Source organism: Sciurus vulgaris (genome assembly GCF_902686455.1).
Source record: "Sciurus vulgaris genome assembly, chromosome: X".
Lineage (NCBI taxonomy): Eukaryota > Metazoa > Chordata > Mammalia > Rodentia > Sciuridae > Sciurus > Sciurus vulgaris.
In genome coordinates, this window is record NC_136471.1 from 45,559,650 (window position 1) to 45,577,318 (window position 17,669).

The window sequence follows — 17,669 nt, forward strand, 5'->3', positions numbered from 1 at the left end:
CTACTGAAAATTTTCATTCACCGTACTGTCTTTAGAAATATCCAGAACTGAGAGAAGTATCACCCTTAAACACCAAAACAATTGTTCCAGATCATGTTTTATAAAACTACCTTGAATGTAGTACTCAAATATTTTATACAATATTTCTCATTTTGCATGAATTGGCTACATAGAATTCTTGTTCATGGGAAAAAATGGCATTGAGAATGCTCTAGAGAATCAAATTTATGTTTGCCCTTGTTATATACTATTGCCTAACAAACTATCTCTAATTTATTGTCCACTGGCATTCACTTTATTTTACTCATAATTTTGGGGTCAGGCATTTGAGAACAGTTCATTTCATTAGTTCATCTCTACTCTACATGACACAAGTCAGGATAGCTAGGACTGAGGGATCTACTTCTAAGATGATTTCTTCACTCGCATGTCTGGCACTTTGGTACTCCATTGGTCTTTCTCTCTCCACATTGTTTCTGATCTTCCAAGGCATCTCCCTGCAGCTTGAGCTTTAAGTATCATGATGGTTTCAGAGCAAACCAGGAAACTGGGAGAGAAGTTGCCAGTTTCTCTTAATGTGCTCTTTAAAATCTCAGAACATTAATTATGCCATACTTTGTTGGTCAAGTGTATCCTCAAAGCCAGGCCAGAAAAAGATGGGAGATGGGACAAAATCAATATGTTGGGAATAGCAAAAAAGATCTAGGGCCAAAATTAATCTGCCACATTGTTATTTCACTTATTATATGATAGGATTTGGGAGGCCAAAACTTGATAAAGTGTTTAATAACCATTTGGATTGGATTGTTGTATTTTTTGGTAGTTTTAATTTTATCCTAGTTTGAGGATGTTTGAAGCTAAATGTTGCTTGACAAACTTTAGATACAAAAGAAAATGACTTCTAGAAATTTTTATTACCTTATAGAATTCTGAATGTTCCCTGGGCATAGAGAGGGATGTCCAATAGCCCTAGTTATCTTTATGTATTTCATTTTGATTTCTAGAGTTTTATAAACTCTCATCATTCTGTCTTCAGATCTCCCATTGAGGCTAAAGATCTCTCTGACATTTATAGTGCTCTTAATTACTATTGAGGTACTTAATTACTATTGAGGCATTACTATTGAGGTATACGAGCAACTCACAAAATGATTCTCCTTTGTAAATATATGGTGTTGATAAATTTGCATAAAAGTTAAACTCACTTATAAATAACTAGTCATGTGCTCCTTGAAATCCCAAAGATCTTGATTGTCTGATTTTGTTTTTCTTTCTCTGAATAGTATCGTTTTTTAAACATATCAGAGACATAGTCTTTCTTGAATAAAAACATGGGAAGTTTTCTTTCTGTCAATAAAGTTATCTCTAAATTATGTTATCGACTGAAAATGGAAAAGTTCAGCTTTACATCTAATGTAATGTGTAAGTCAAAATTTTTAGTGATTTTTAAGGATGGCACTGTCAGTGGGGTATATTGACATATATGCCTATGTTGGAATACTTGTTCATATAAACCTTTATAAAATATACACCTTAATAGGTGCCATGAATAGCACATACAGGTGTTGCACTATTACAAAGGTCCCTTTCACTAATTTATAGAAGTACTTCTCAAATTTTTCTGTTGAATGGGCATAATGGTGAAACAGAATGGCAAGATATCTCCACTGAGGCCACAAACATGAAATGTACTTATGACTTTTTACATATTCAGGTAAATTTTGTTTTCACTCCTTAATAGGTAAATTTTCAAATAAAAACAATTTTCCATTAGAATCTCCATGTAAACTAATGATCCAAGATCATTAAATGGCTTCATATAATCCCTAACAATCCCCAGAGTACCCAGTTTGAGATGAAGAATTATAAGTAAAAATTATTTGGGGGTAAGGGTATAAGCATATCTCAATCTGAATCTAACAAAATATAATGCTTCCAAAATAAGACAGGGAATATGAAAAGAGCTGTAGTCAATACTTCAACATGATTTACAAAGCAGTCACCAGTTCCACAGTTTACATTTAACAACATGTTTACTATTTTCTCCATTTTTAGTTTTAACCTATTTAACATTGGCCCTCATATTGATAGTCTATATTTAAAAATCACTGTGCTGCATTTCATTTTAAAACAGTGAGCAAACACTTTGGAATGTAATTTTCTCTCTCCTGTTTCCAAGATATAAATAAACCTCTAATGATTGTGTTGAAAAGATCAAAAGTTGAGCCCAAAATTTCCAAAGTGAATTAAATATTGCAGTCACTTCATCCTACTTGGCTTTAAAATTGGTGGTTACCAATATGATCACAAATTTTTAAAAATCATATACCCAGTGTAAGTCTAATACACTTTCAGCCTATGTACTCAGTTTTCTTGTGTTTATTTTGTTTAGAATTGAAGAAATTGAGAATACTGGGTGAAATCCACAATAGATGAAAGCTCATGAATGTTAAAGAATATAGGTTAGATTAAAGGACACAGTTTAAAAGAGATCCTAGCAGGCCTCTGAGTCCCAAGCTTATAGTACTCAAAATCACAAGGACTACTGACAGCACACTCAAAAAGTGGCTTAAAAATCTCATTTCCTTAATTGAGTTTGTAAAAAGACAGTAGCACTCATAAATCAACGTATTACTTTTCCCCCCAATATAATATGAATCATAAATATTCAGGATTCCAACCTAAAATATTTTTAAGTAATACTGGATTATGTCATTGGAAATAATATTATCAGATCATTTTAAAGGCAGTACTGAATGGCTGTGTTTTATATTAAAAAGTGCTTGGTCTCCTGGAGTTAATTCTCTCCAAATAAGAATTTTTGGCTGACATGTATGAAAAATTTTCTCCACCAATTACCACTGGAAGACAGTATGAATCTATCAATCACAGAATTAAAAAGTTCTGTCGTACAGCACATTTAATATCCAGTGTAACAAATCAGTATTACCATTCCTTGATGCAGTACAAACTCATTTCCTTAAACTGCCTACTCCAGTGTTATAAATGAGCAGAACACAAATTGATTTGCATGTAATAACAGTGGCAATAAACCTTTCCTGGTTTATGCAATTTTCCCCATCTGTTAACAGAGAGCATGTTTAGGATCTATTATTCCCAGAAGGAGACTTACCCAGCTGGACATCTATAACACTTGGCTGATTCTCCATGGGGAACAATGGCTTGGGAGGCTTGTCTGTGAGTAAAGCTAGAAGAGAAAATGAAAGAAAGTAATGGAAAAATTGAGATAAATTATAGGATAGGAAAGATTCTATCATGTATGATATTTAATGTTTTCAGACTTGATGGTGTGTAAACATTTATTAGTGTTACTACTTGGGTTGCTACTTTATCCATAAAAAATCCATTTCCCAGCACATTTAGAAGACCATTGATTCACTGTAAATAGGCCATTTCAACATCTACATCTTCCAACAAGATAAAAATGGACTATTTTGGCTGTTTTTGAAAAGCTTTTATAAATAAATAAAGATTTAAAGAATATAATCAGAGAAACATTAAATCCTCATATCTGCTTTGTAGCACTAAATATATTCAATGAAATATAACCCTAGTGGACATTTCTGAGGACCTGAAACTTCTAAGACTCTAAATCATCTCCCATTCTCCACCTCAAACTACAGAATATAATAAAGCACTGGTAACTTCATTAGTAAGTGATTAAAAATACTTATTTTGTGCACCAAGTCCTGTACTAGGTGCTAAGGGAGAAGGAATTAAAGTCTTTCTCATTTCCTTCAATTTACAATCTGTGAACACTGGACTAGTATGTGAAAATAAAGAGAGACTAGAACACAGAATATAATCTCATGATATATGCAACATTTGAGCTATAAGGCTACACACACACACACACAGACACACACACACACACACCACACACACAATGTGTGGTAAAGGAATATAGAGAGATCAATATTGGTTATCATTATTGGGGAACATGATATGAAGGAAATTGATATCCCTATGATCCATAAAGGAGGGAGAAGATTTTGGAAAAGTAGAGAGTAAGAAAAAAGAAATTCAGGAAAGTTTACCAACATAAACCAACAGATAGTGGTAGAATTTAGCAAGCATAATTTGCTTAGAGGAGAATGGTCTGATGAGAAGGGTTGGACGGGCTGGGCTTGGGTAGAGTCAGTTGCTCCTGATGTATGTGCATCATGAATTGGGAATAAAATTAGATAGGTAGGATGAGGATCAGTTTTGGAGGACTGCAGTAAATATACATAGGAATTTGTATCTGATATGTCAGGCTACAGTGTCATTACAGATTCTTGGGACAAAACAATGACTTAAATGAAGTGTTATCTATCTAATGTTATTTGGTTTGAAATATGGGATGGGCTAGAGAATAAAAGTAGCTAAGAGGATTGAGTAACCACATTTTGGGTATGGGGTAGCTATGAGTCAGAGCATGATGAAGTCTGGGAAAATGAAAAAAGAAGGGATCAAATCTGAGTGATACCTGGAAGAAATAAAAGAGAAGAATTGGCATACAATTTCATATGTGTTATTGTCATACACAAAACTTATATCAAACTATTATTAATAGCCTGAATTTCTTTTAATCATTCTTCTATTTATGTCCTGCTTGAAATATTCAACTGCACTCTTACCAAAAAAAAAAAAAAAAATTATCCCGCTTTTTAAATCACAGGAGGCTTATTATAGGATTGGGTTATAAAAGATAATCATGAAACCATTATTAATTGACTAGCTTAGGAATTCCCTGTGGAAATAAGAGAGGTTCATCTCATATTTGTGATGATATTTAGAAAAGAAAGAGAAAAACAAGAGTTGATCAAAGGATGTGTAAGTTTAGGAAATATACTAACTTGGAGAGATTCCCCAAAATAGTTGTTGATAACAAATGCACCAGGAATATTTTGAATATTTACATAATATTACCTTTTCTTCCCGTAATCTAAGTTAGTTGAAATGGGAAAATTGTAGTTGAATTAATTCTTCTCATGTTTCAACAAATCTTTGATATATGTACAACATGTATTATAGTTACAGAATTCAGTGACATTTTTTAATTAAACTGATTTTGGCATAATTTAGAAGATCTACAAACAAAATATCTAGGTATCATTTTATATATACATATATATACATATACATATATATTAACTTAATTATATGATCTTGAAATATTATTTGAAATATAAGGAATAAAATTTAAATATTTGAATTCCAAAATCCAGTCACATTAGATGCTCAATTTTGTTGCTATTGTTTACTAATGTTGGTGACAGAAAATATTTGAAACAACTTAAATATCCACCAGTAGGAGAATTGTTATGTAAAATTGCTGTAATTTCATATGTTGATATATTAAGATACATCTTTTAAAAATAATTAGGTATATCTGCCCATTGGTTATGAAAATATCTATAAGAAATACTATTCAATAAAAAAGCAAAATTCCAAATAGCTGGCATATATAAGTTTTTTTTGTGTGTGTAAGCATGAGAGTTTTCTGGATAAAAACATGGGTAATTGAGAATAGTGTTTTCCTCTGGGGAGTGAAAGCACCCAGAAACCACTCTGGATGCGGGAATTCCCACAAGAAACTTTATTAGCAGACAAAATGTCTGCTCTTAAGGGTGAGAAAGAGAGTGAGAGAGTGAGGGTGTAAGAGTGAGAGTGAAAGTGAGAGAGAAGAGAGAGCAAATAGCAGGAGAATTACCCTTAAAGAGTGAAAACCCGTAGGCTAATTGGACAAATGACTGACAAGAAAGTTAACAATCTAGATTAAAATATGGTGTATGTGAAGGGGGCAGAATCAGGGGAGAAATAGCTAGTGAAGCTACTATGGTTACTGCTGGCTTATTCCTAAAGCTAGATTTTATATTTTTAGCACTATTAATCCTGAGGAGAATATCCAATTTAACTTTTTCTTTTCTGTTGCAGGCAGTGCTTTGTGTCTATATGTATAACCAGATCAATCAATGTGATTGAAATGAATTGTCAGTTTCCATGAATTTAGTGTATGAAAGCAGTAGAATTATTTGTTGGATTGAATAAATAACATCACCCAAGATTTGTATACTGTTATAATTTTTTGTTCCCTTTTGTTGCTGACTGATTTATTTATTTGGATTTGCTATAAAGACCAAGTGGAAGAGTATGAAAGGCCAGAAATTTCTTAATTTCAGTGAGTAAACTCATTTTGGAATTTGTATGTTAAGGACAATGAAATATAACCTCTAAAATCTATTCAAAACACAACTTGAAATTACATTTCAAAATGACTATTTTCATTACAATATTTCACTGCTCAAATTTACCAATGTCTGTTATGTATTCTAGAGGATAAAATCTGAACTTATCACTTAGGAACATAAAGTCAACCACAAAATTATCTTTAAAACATTCCTGCCTTTTCACTCACTTTTTATTTTATCAATGCTATAACCAAGTTACTTTGCTCATTGTCCTTATTAACATGTGGTATTAATTTTCAACTCAGAATCTTGGCTTAAACTCTTCCCCCAAGTGTGGAAACAAATAGTAATAGCTACCATATTTATCATTTATTATCTACTGTTGCTAGGCATGGTTATAAGGTATGTTATATTATATTTTACAAATAATTTACTCAAAGTCAAGTAGCTTTTGAATCATAAAGTAGGAGTCTAAATTGACTTCTGTCTAATGTCAGCACGTTCACAATGTTCTGAGACCTCCTTTTTCCTTTTGTCATTGCAAGACCTATACATTCTCTAAAAAACCTTCCCTAATAACAATCCAAACTAATATTTTTTATTTTGGAAATCCTAAAACACTTAGTAGTCTTTGACCCACTCATTTGGTTCATAGCATACACTACTTTGAGTACAAATTCATCCTCATTTTGCACAGGTATGTCTAGTTTTCCCAAATAGATTTTTAAGTTCCTGGAGGACAAGGACCATGTCTCACATAAATCAGGAACTAAAATAGTGTCTGGCATTGTGGAACAAATAAACACAAACTCCAAATTAATTTCCCTTTATACTCTTACTCTAAAAACAATTTATTCCAGTAGAATTCTTAGATTGCAAGGGGCAAATAAAATTTGCTAATTAAAACAAAAGGAGAACTTAGCAGAATATCACAAGGACATTCAGAAAATCTGGGGAACTATATTGAGGAACAGAAAAGAAACCAGACTGTATTTAGATGTATAGTCATAAGAGATTACACAATGATCTCATCTTGATCCCATTATTTGATTGAACTTGTTTTTAGATTTTTTATATGTGGTTTCTTTTTATTCTGGTTTAAGATTTTATATGGAAATTGTAAATTTTATTACAAAATATTTATCCAGGATGAATTTTTATTTTTATGTTTTCCCCTACGAACTCTTTAATTTACTTTTTATTACAAAACTTAACTCACATTCATTGTACAAATTTGTGGTTTCATTGCACTTTGATCATATTAACCCTCTTTACTACCCTCCGTTTCCCTCCCTTTTCTTCCTCCTGCCGTCTATCTCTTTTCCATTCCCTAATATAACCCTCTCTTCTACTTTCAGGTCATCATTTTCTTTTGTAGTTTCTTTTTTTGATTATTTCTATATATGGGAGAAAACATGTGATACTTGTCTTTCAGTGTTTGGCTTATTTCACTTACCATGATGATCTCCAGTTGCATCCATTTTCCTGCAAATGCCATGATTTCATTCTTCTTTATGACTGAATTTAACTTTTTTGTTCTTGGATCACTTTGATCAAGACTCAAAACCCCAGAAAAAAACAGGCTGAATAGATAAATTTTGAGATCTGGCCTTAGTCAAGACTGCATGCATATCATGAGGACAAGAATCCCATAAAAGCCAGTTTTTTCAATCTCAGCATCATTAACACTCATTTCCAGATAATTCTTTGTCATAGGTGACTTTCCTGTGCATTGTTGGATACGTGGCAGCATCTATAGATGCTGCCCAAGTAAATGCCAGTAATTCCACTGCCATGTTTTGACAACTAACCATTGGTCAATGATCCCAGGGGAAAAAAAAAAATCATTCCTGATTGAGAACTACTGCCCTAAAGGAAATTTAAACTACTGTTGGGAAAAGAAATGAATACTAGAAAGCCAACAGTAACAGGAAATATCACCTCTTTGCAGAACTTTAAATGTACATCACACTAATTTCTATGTGAATTACATTTGTTAGGGCACATAATGTAAATAGAAGTTCTTGGAGTCGTGCAAATAGATGGTCTTGACACAGATTTACTATTCTAGGATTTTTTTTAAATTTAAACAATGGTTTTGTTGTGCCAAATATTTGGCAAAATCTAAAATAGTCACTGGTATTTGTCAATTGGTGGCAACAACTGTTTACTGGAATCTTGCTTCTTCCAAATCATCTAGACTCACAGACTAACTCTGAAAAGGGATAATAGCAGCCTTGTGGCACTGCCTCAAAGTGCTCAGATGCACAGTTATTAGAGATTTCCTGAAGTTCTGAGGGAATTGAGGGTCTTGGAAAGAAAACTTGGAAATAGCCTCCATGTGGGAAAACAGAAGGGGGTTCTAACTAAGCAATTTAGATTTAGGGATACCTAAGGATTCTGTTAATATCCTTAAAGTTTCCTGTAATCATAAAGGGAGATTTGCCAATATTAACTCAAGCAGTTGATTAGTTTGAAAATTTCATATTTTGAATGCAGAATGAATACAGAAATTGCTAAGTTCAGAACATATCATAAGCATCATTATTCTTCAAAATACTTTGCAATTTCTTATGGGATTAGCTAATAATTGCTTGAGACAAGGAATATCTCTTTCTGAATTAACTACATAGATCTCCCAATTCTAAATTATGGAGTACACATTTTACTGGACACTTAATATAAATTCCCATATATTTATACATATTCTAGGTTTACTAGGCTGAGTCCCCTAAATTTAAGTGACTATTGAAGAAAAATACATAATCATCATAATTGTTAAATATCATCCTTAATCTTACAATACTACAACCCCAAACAGGACCAGTCCTGAGTACAAAGTGTCTCCTATGCCCTAACCTCTCTCATTCTGTGTTCCCTATTTCAGAGAATTTTCTCCTGCAGTGTGCTTTTAGGCACCCAGAGTTGTACTGATTCATCAAAACCAGTTGCAAAGAAGTCTTTGCAATTTACTTATTAAGACACCTGTAATTCTTCCCATAAGCTCTTTTTGAAGGCTTGCATCTAAATGTGGAATGAAAAACTTTATTCTTTTTGGGGAATTAATCAGCAAGAACACATTGGACCCCGGGGCCCATCCCTAAACTTTTATCTTCATGTTAATGTTGGCCAACAAACACAGTGTACTTCAGTAGAAGTCCATGAAGACAAATACAATTTTTTTCCCTAGATTCCAACCAGCATGTAACTCTTTGCTATGTAACTCTTTTGGAAAGAAAGCCCAAGCATATTTTAAATACACCAATAAATACCTATTAAAAGTCAAGCTTTGCTTTCACTCTAGCTTTTTATTACCTCCATCAACTGCCTACTGTAGCAATTATTTTTATATAATTATTTTCTCTAACTAAATTCTAATATTTTCTCTTATATTTGGAACAGGACACAGAATGACATGGACTCTTTTTTTGTATCAGGGATGGTACCCAGGGATGCTTAACCAGTGAGATATATACCCAGTCCTTTTTCTTTTTATTGTGAGCCAGGGTCACCCTAAGTTGCATATGGTCTCACTAAATTGCTGAGACTGGCCACAAACTGTAGATCCTCCCTCCTCAGCCTCCTGGTCTGCCAGGATTATAGGTGAGCACTATCATGCCTGGCACATCAAACATTTATTAGTTCTCTCTAGAAAATGATGTATTCTCTAGGTGTCCCAGTTATAATAGCAAGGTCATGATGAATTAGGGGAAAAATTGTCAGTAATTCTCAGAATCATTTGGAGATTATTTTTCAAACCCTTGATTGCTTACCTTCAGATATTTTAATATTTATCTCCTACACCCCCCATTAATAAGAATTCCCTTTATTAAATAACTGTTACTGATGACAATGGTTCAGGTACTTTATACACATATTTGGAAGACAAAATTATTGAGAACCCACTAAGAGTCAAACAGGAGGTCACATACATAAGACTAAATTAAAAACACACATTCTACTTACAGTAAAAATATCCCTGCCAGCATATAAAGCAATTGCAATCATATGCCTTTTTAGCCTAGAACTTAAAGTCAGTTACTGTCTTTAAATAAATAAGTGATCCTTAACAGACAGATGCTTTTTCTGGGGAAATATTGGGCTATGTACCTGACTGCTGCCCCTGCACAGCTCAGGGCCTCCTAGCAACTGTCTCAGAGCTTGTGTTCTGCCTTATAATTCAGTGAATGTGCCCTGAGGGTGGTGAATGGTCAGGGATACTGTGAACTTGCCCTGAGATGCCCTTTACTCTGAATACCATATTTATTTTCACTAATATTTAAGTTTTGAGCAATGCTTGAGCTGTGGGAAAGCTTGCACAAAGGCAGGGTAATTTCTTCTCAATACCATTTGACACAGGGCCCTTCTCTGGAGAGCAGAATGTTTATCCAGCACAAATCTGCCCAGGCATAAAGAAACTTCTTCAAACTTGAAAAGAAAACAACCTTGGGGAAAATGGAAGCTTAAAGAAAGGTTATGATCATAGTTTTCCCCCCTTTTTCTTCACAGTGAGTTTTTTCCTACTCTTACCTTTTCTCTCTCAAGTAAGATTTTGCTTCCTTTTTCTAAAACAGTATTCCCAGGATCCTTATGTTGGTGATGTCAAACAAATTGCATATGCAGTTACTATCAAAGAAATTACATAAGATACTACTGGCTTCCACATAGTATTAGGGTTAGGTTAGGTTAGAGATGCAGTTAACATTAAAATAAATGAGAGATTAAATGTAGGATATAGGTCAATTTTACCTTGAGTCAGTATCATCATTTGACTCTGGTGATACTGATCTGTTGTGTTTTAGAAAATTGACCTAGATAGCAATGCCTAAGAAAAGAGTAAGATACTCAAGGATGAATAGTTTTGGCTAGATAAACCCTTATTGATTTTATTCATCTAGCTATTTTGACAGAAAAAGAAAATACAAAGCAGAAAATAACAGATGCATCCAATATCATATAGGAAATTAGTGATAAAGCAAAAGAATAAAACCAAAGTTTTTGGAAGTCTAAGATAATTTTCTTTTTTCCTATGGGATTGTTTTAATTACCTATAGTGCTACAAGGATTCCTAATGAATAAATAATTCACATCATGAAAACATCACATGGGTAGGAAGTAGGTCAATATTTTTAAGAAGTTGCTGAAGATAAAGCAGCATTGATGGTCTTTAGAACATTAGTTCTATGTTAAAGTCCAGTATTTTCCCACTGTACCATGGTTAATCTTGACCTATTAAGACCCAAGTTTTCAATTCTGTGAACCTAATAGATATTCAAATATTATTTCCGAGTTACCATAAGTGGTATATTACGTCCTCCATTTAAGTTTTTATAGGTATTTCACATCTGGAATGATTGGACAAAATGGTTTAAGCATACATTTCATGCCAGATGCTTTTACATTAATTTTCTCAATAAATCCTCACAAGAATGTATAACATAGATTCTATTATTATCTATACTTGACAGGTGAGAAAATTGATGCTTACATCAAATAATCAGCTCAAAGTCGTATTGCTTATAAATATACTATGGGTCCAGGATTCAAACTTAAGCTATCACACCTTTGAGATCTTATATTATTTCTTATTAAAATTCAAAATAGATCCTATGTTTCCATACAAATGTCACCAAAAGAAAAGAGAAAAGGAACTATATTACAAAATTGATGAGGTTGAAGTTGAATTGATTAAATAGTTGTAGCTGTGTCTACACAATTTCATGGGTGAGTGGAATGAAAATTCAATTCACTCTTTCACTCAGTTAATACATGTTTATATTCTTATTGCAGATATTATAGAAATGTATTCTACCAAATAGTGTGCATAGTCCAATGTGAAGTACAGATCTGAAGAACACATAGAATATCTAAAGGGTTAGTTTGTAGGACAAATGGATGTATACAAATGGATATAGTAAATAACATAAAGTGACAATTGATTATTTTACTTTTTATTGCTACTGTAATAACTTCCCTAGGAAATTAGATTAAATTTATTTATTTATTATTATCTTAGAGTTTGTAGTAGAGAAATCTGGTGTGGTTCTTTTTAGGTTGAAATTCAAGGTGTACTTAAGTCTGTGTACTATTCTGAAGGATTCAGGAGATAATTCCCTTTCCTTTTCCAACCTCTAGTAGTTGTACACATTTCTTAATGTTTGGCCTTCTCCATCTTCAAAGCCAGCAATGGAAGGGTGAGTCCTCACATTACATTAAGCAAACCTTTTATTCTGCCTCCCTTTCCCACTTTTAAGAAACCTTAAGACATACTGGGACCACCTGTAGAATTCAGGATACTTTCCTATTTTAAGATCAGCTGATCAGCAACCACAATTCCATTTGCAACATTAATTTGCTTTTTCTATAGATTACAACATGTTCCTGACAGATAAGGTTGAGGACATCTTCGAAAGGAGGCCTCAGTCTGCCTAGCACCACACCACAAGAGGTAATTTAATAACCTATAAAAATAGAATTTAAAGAGGGGAATATGACATTTTGAATATCTAAAGTATATTGCCATATGTCAATGTCATATGGAACTATGTACATTACATGTGTTGCATTTCTGTAAAACGAATTTTTCTTTACTCATTTAATTTCAGCTGAATTAGTTTGTGGAAATAATTTTTGTATTTCAAACCAAAGCTCATCAAGGTAATTATTTGAGATTTGGCTAGTATTAATACTTATTTATGACTGCCAAACACATTACATGTTCATATCCTGTCAACATAAGGTCTTATGACACAAAACAGTAAGGGAAAGCAAAATATTATTTAAGCAAACTTAACTGTTTAAATGTGCTAATATTCCCCAAAGAGGACAACAGACAACCATCGATATTAAATAAGCAATTTCTTTAGAATCAAATGTTTCATGACAAGGATAATATTCTAATTTACAGAATATTCTTTTAGTGGACATTCAACATGATGTGATATTTAGAAATCAGTAAACAATTGTCCTCCTTGTTAGAGAGTCATTCTATATAAAAAGACTTAGTTTGGGGTCTGAAGTGGAAAACACAATTGGTGTCAATCACAGGGTATTATCATTTTATACTCCTCTATGTTAGCTATTTCCAGATTTGTTCTGATGATTGCAGTAACACATTTATTTGCAGGAGAGCAAAGAAACTGCATGGTCATCCAAAACCCATGAATTTTAACATACTGTTTTGCTTTGAAGATGAGGAAATTGAAGTTCAGAATATTCTTTTTTGGAGGACATTAAACATGATGTGATACTTAGGACTCAGGAAGAAATCTGTCCCCCTAAGAGGAGAGTCATTATAATATAAATACTTCATTCAGAAAACTTAAATTATTCAAGCAAGGACCCACCTCTGGAGACTAGAGGCCAGTATCAGAATTTAAATCCCAATGTACTAACTCCTGTACTGTGGTCCCCTAGTCTCATTTAATCTTCACAAAACTGCTGTGAGGTGAAGACAGTTACTAATTTGTTTTATCATTGAGGAAATTAAGTTTCAGAGAGGTTTGGTAACTTGACCAAGGTTACCCAGATAGCAAAACTGGCAGAACTGTCATTCAAACCTACATTGATCTCACCTTAGAGTCAGGATCTTTCCCTCTGAATCTCTCTAGGATGAATATGTAATAGTATTTCAAATGAATTCAGTCATACTAGAAAATCTGATAAAAACATTGCTTTCCATTTTCATCGCTGAAGTCAGGACCTGGTCCGTAGAAATCTTGATTAATTTCCCACATGATGGCAGTTCTCTAGGTGGTTTCCAAGCTTTTGTCTTTTGTCTTTGTAACACTGATAAGCACTAATTTAATTAATCAAATGTAATTTGATGATCTATGATGTTGAAATTGATTTTCAAATGAAGCCAATTATGACTGCTCACAGTTCCAAGGAGAAAATATTAGCTAAGTGATTTTAAGATGAAATTATTGGATCCAGAAGAATCAGAGGAGAAAAAATAAACTGAATTCACAAAGTACTCTCTCTTTTCAATTATTATCCCATTAAGTTCAACTAGGAGGCTAGGAAGGCAAGGATTGTTGTCTCCAGAAACTAAGATATGAAAACTCAGGATTTTTTTCTAATTCTGATGCAATGCCCTGCCTTTTTAAATCAACTTTATAAACTTGACCTCTAATTATGGAACTTGAAAAATGACTCCATATTTTCTGATAGGACAAGCATTTCCTGAGTTGTCATTATCATTCATCTCCTTTTATAGCTTTGTCAAGAAATTGGGTCCAGTGCTCAGAAGGAGAGGGTGAGGCTATAAATAAGCCAAATTTGAAATACCATAAGGCAGGCTAATGGTTTGAGAGGAAAGCCATTCCCACTATAATCTTATCTATATAGATTGATATGAATCAGTTTCCAAGTATACTCTAATTCACCTAAGGGTCTGCACATCTCCCCCTGCCCCACACACATTCCACCATTCCCTGTTCTGGACTGACACTTTCTCTGTAGAACATTACAGTACACGTGAAAACTCAGGTGTTCAACGCTGCTCTGGTCTTCAACCAAATTGGTCTGGTGCCACTGGATGTTTCTACAGCAAACATGCCTATCTCTGAAAGTTTCTTTAGTCAAGAAGTGCTCAGATCATTTACCAAAGAACAAAAGACTTTTCAAGAAACTCTTGTGTTGGGGCAGTTACCTGGGGTTATAAACCATGGAAAGTACTGCAGGTAGGTTTTGCTGCATTAGGTGACTCAGTGTCTACTATTCTGCTTTTAACCAGACAGTCCAGTTACATGCCTAACTAAAGCTCATTTATTTAAGATCTTTGTCTATGGGCTGATGACCCACCAATACTTTAGCATAAACCTGACAGCTAGAGCTTACAAGCATATTGAAGAAGAAAAGGGAATTGCTTAGTTCTTGAGAAGGGGATTTCAGTTCATGGGACAGCAAAAGCTCCTCATTCATGCGTTTTATGTCTACACAGACCTTGGAAATATCTGTGATATTCATCAGCATCAGGCTGATCTCACCCTAATTCAGAGCAGATGGTTGCTTCTATATTATGATTTTATAGGGAAAGTCTCTCCCAACTTTCAAAAACACCTGCCACCCACTATCTAAGTCATAAAAAACTCTAAAATGTTGCAGTTGAAAGCATAGGCTCTGGGTTAAGAACACCTGAGTTTGAATTCTGGTGCTGCCAATTGTGTGAGATTTTGCTCATGATTCCTAACCTCCTCTGGGACTCAATTTCCTTAATGTGTAACTATGGATGATAATATTACCCACTTTTTAGGATTTGTTATGGTTTGGATGTGAGGTATCTCCCAAATGCTCATGCATGAGACAATGCAAGAAGGTTCAGAGAAGAAATGATTGAGTTACAAGAAACATAACCAATCAGTGGATTAATCACCTGATGGGATTAATTGAGTATAAGACTAGTGGGTGTGACTGGAGGAGGTGGATATTGAGGGTGTGGCTTTGGGGTATATATTTGTATCTGGTGAATGGAGTCTCTCTATCTGCTTCTTGATCATCATGTGATCTGGTCCCTTCCACCATACTCTTCCACCATGATATCCTGCTTCACTTTGAGTTTCGAGGAATGGAGGCAGCTGCCTATGGACTGAGACTGCTGAAACTGTGAGCCCTTAAATAAACTTTTCCTCCTTCACAGTTGTTCTGGTTGGGTCCTTTAGTCACAGCAGCAAAAAAAAACTAACTAAAATAAAAATTGGTACCAAGAAGTGCGGTTGCTGTTGTGACTAATCTGACCATGTGGTTCAGAGACTTTTTGAGTTTTTTGGATTTGGTGGGGAGAATTTTGAGATGCTTAGTAGTGCAAGCTGGAAACACTTTAGGTTGTAAGCAGAGCTTAATGACTGATTCTGGTGGGAGCTCAGAAGACCAGAATGCCTGTAGGACCATGGACAGTGAAGACAGGGCTCAAGAGGATTCAGAAAAGGAGAACTCTATCGGAATTTGGACTAGAGGTCATTACGGTTATGTTCTGGCTAAGAAGTTGTCTGCATTATATCCATGACCTGAGACTTTCTGTGAGGCTGATTTTAAATGTAATGGACTTCTTAATCTGGCAGAAGAAATGTCTATGCAGCATAGCCTTCAGGAAGTGGCATTGGTAATTCTGGAGGCATTTAGTCAAGTTTATTTTGATATTCAGAAGCAGAAAGTAGAGCAAAAATATTTGAAAAACTTGGACTTTAAAAGCAGGAGTAAGGGCTGGGGATATAACTCAGTTGCATGCACAAGGCCCTGGGTTTAATCCCCAGCACCACAAAAAAAAAAAGAAAAGCAGGAGTAAAACTGGGCCTAAAGAAGTTGCATTTGTTAACGATCTAACTTCCACTAAAAAAAATCCTGAAGACTTTGCCTAGATACAATAAGAAAGATTGAGGTGACTGGGGTTGTTGTTCAGAGGTGGAGCACTTGCCTGGCACGTGTGAGACACTGGGTTCCATCCTCAGCACCACATAAAAACAAGTAAATAAAATAAAGGTATTATGTCCATTTAAACCTGAAATTTAAAAAAAAAATGCGGGCATTTCAAGGGTTGGCAAGACCATACCCATCTCATACTCAAGGGAGTAAAAGTGAAAATTCTCTTGGGAGCATAGGAAGTTCTTTCAACATGCTCAGCCACCTAGACACTCAGAGGCTGCTGCAGGCAGGCTCCCTGGGGTCTTGGTTACTACTCCAGATGGCAGCAGACCTTGACATCAAAAATGCGGTGCTGGTTCTGCAGGAATGCAGGATCCTGGAGTTAGGAGTTCATGGAGGCTTCTGCCAAGATTGCAAAGGAAGGCCTGGGAGGCCAGGAAAAGTACAGGAGCGTCTGAGTCAGGGAGCCCTTAAAAGGTCAAAGCATGGAGATATGAAGAGGAAGCCAAAGCAGCAGTGGAGACTCCTAAGACTAAAAAATACCAGTAATGTGGGATATAGTCCTAGGAAAGCTGCATATGTTGAACAGAGAAAAGCCAACAGAAAGGTCACTTGAGCTATACCAAATAAGGCAACAGAGGCATGTCATGTGCTCGATACTAGACACAGAAATACATGGATTTCAGTCTTTCTTTGGTCCCATCCCTTCTTTCTATGCCCCTAGTTTTGTACCTTTATATAGTGGATATTTGTAAATTGCTTTTAATTTTACAGGGGATCACAATGTGAGATTGCCTTGAGCCTCAGAGAAGTCTTTGGAGTTGAACTTTGAGCAACCTCGTAACTGTTGAGACTATGGGGTCTCTTGGAAATGGACTACATGTATTTTTTGCATTGTCAGATGAGTGTGGGTATTTGGGGGCCAGGGGCAGAATGTTCTGTTTTGGACATGAGGTAACCCCAAGTGTTCATTTGTGAGACAATGAAAGCAGGTTCAGAGAAAAATGAGTGAGTTATGACAGACTTAAACAAATCAGTGAGTTAATCACCTGAAGGGATTGAGTGATAACTGAAGGTTGGTGGGGTGTGGCTGTAGGAGGGGGTAATGAGATG

At 34.7% G+C, this 17,669-nt stretch overlaps 1 protein-coding gene across 1 annotated transcript in view; it reads right to left on the reverse strand.

The window, feature by feature from the left end:
• Positions 1–1,365: 1,365 nt before the first annotated feature.
• Positions 1,366–17,669, reverse strand: part of LOC306651553 (X-linked interleukin-1 receptor accessory protein-like 2) — a gene marked incomplete at both ends in the record, with an annotated part of 265,025 nt that continues 248,721 nt past the window's right edge. The window contains 2 exons of the mRNA XM_079124229.1: positions 1,366–1,382; positions 3,134–3,208. Of these exons, the coding sequence (XP_078980355.1) occupies positions 1,366–1,382; positions 3,134–3,208 (92 nt within the window). The remainder of the gene's footprint in view (positions 1,383–3,133; positions 3,209–17,669) is intronic.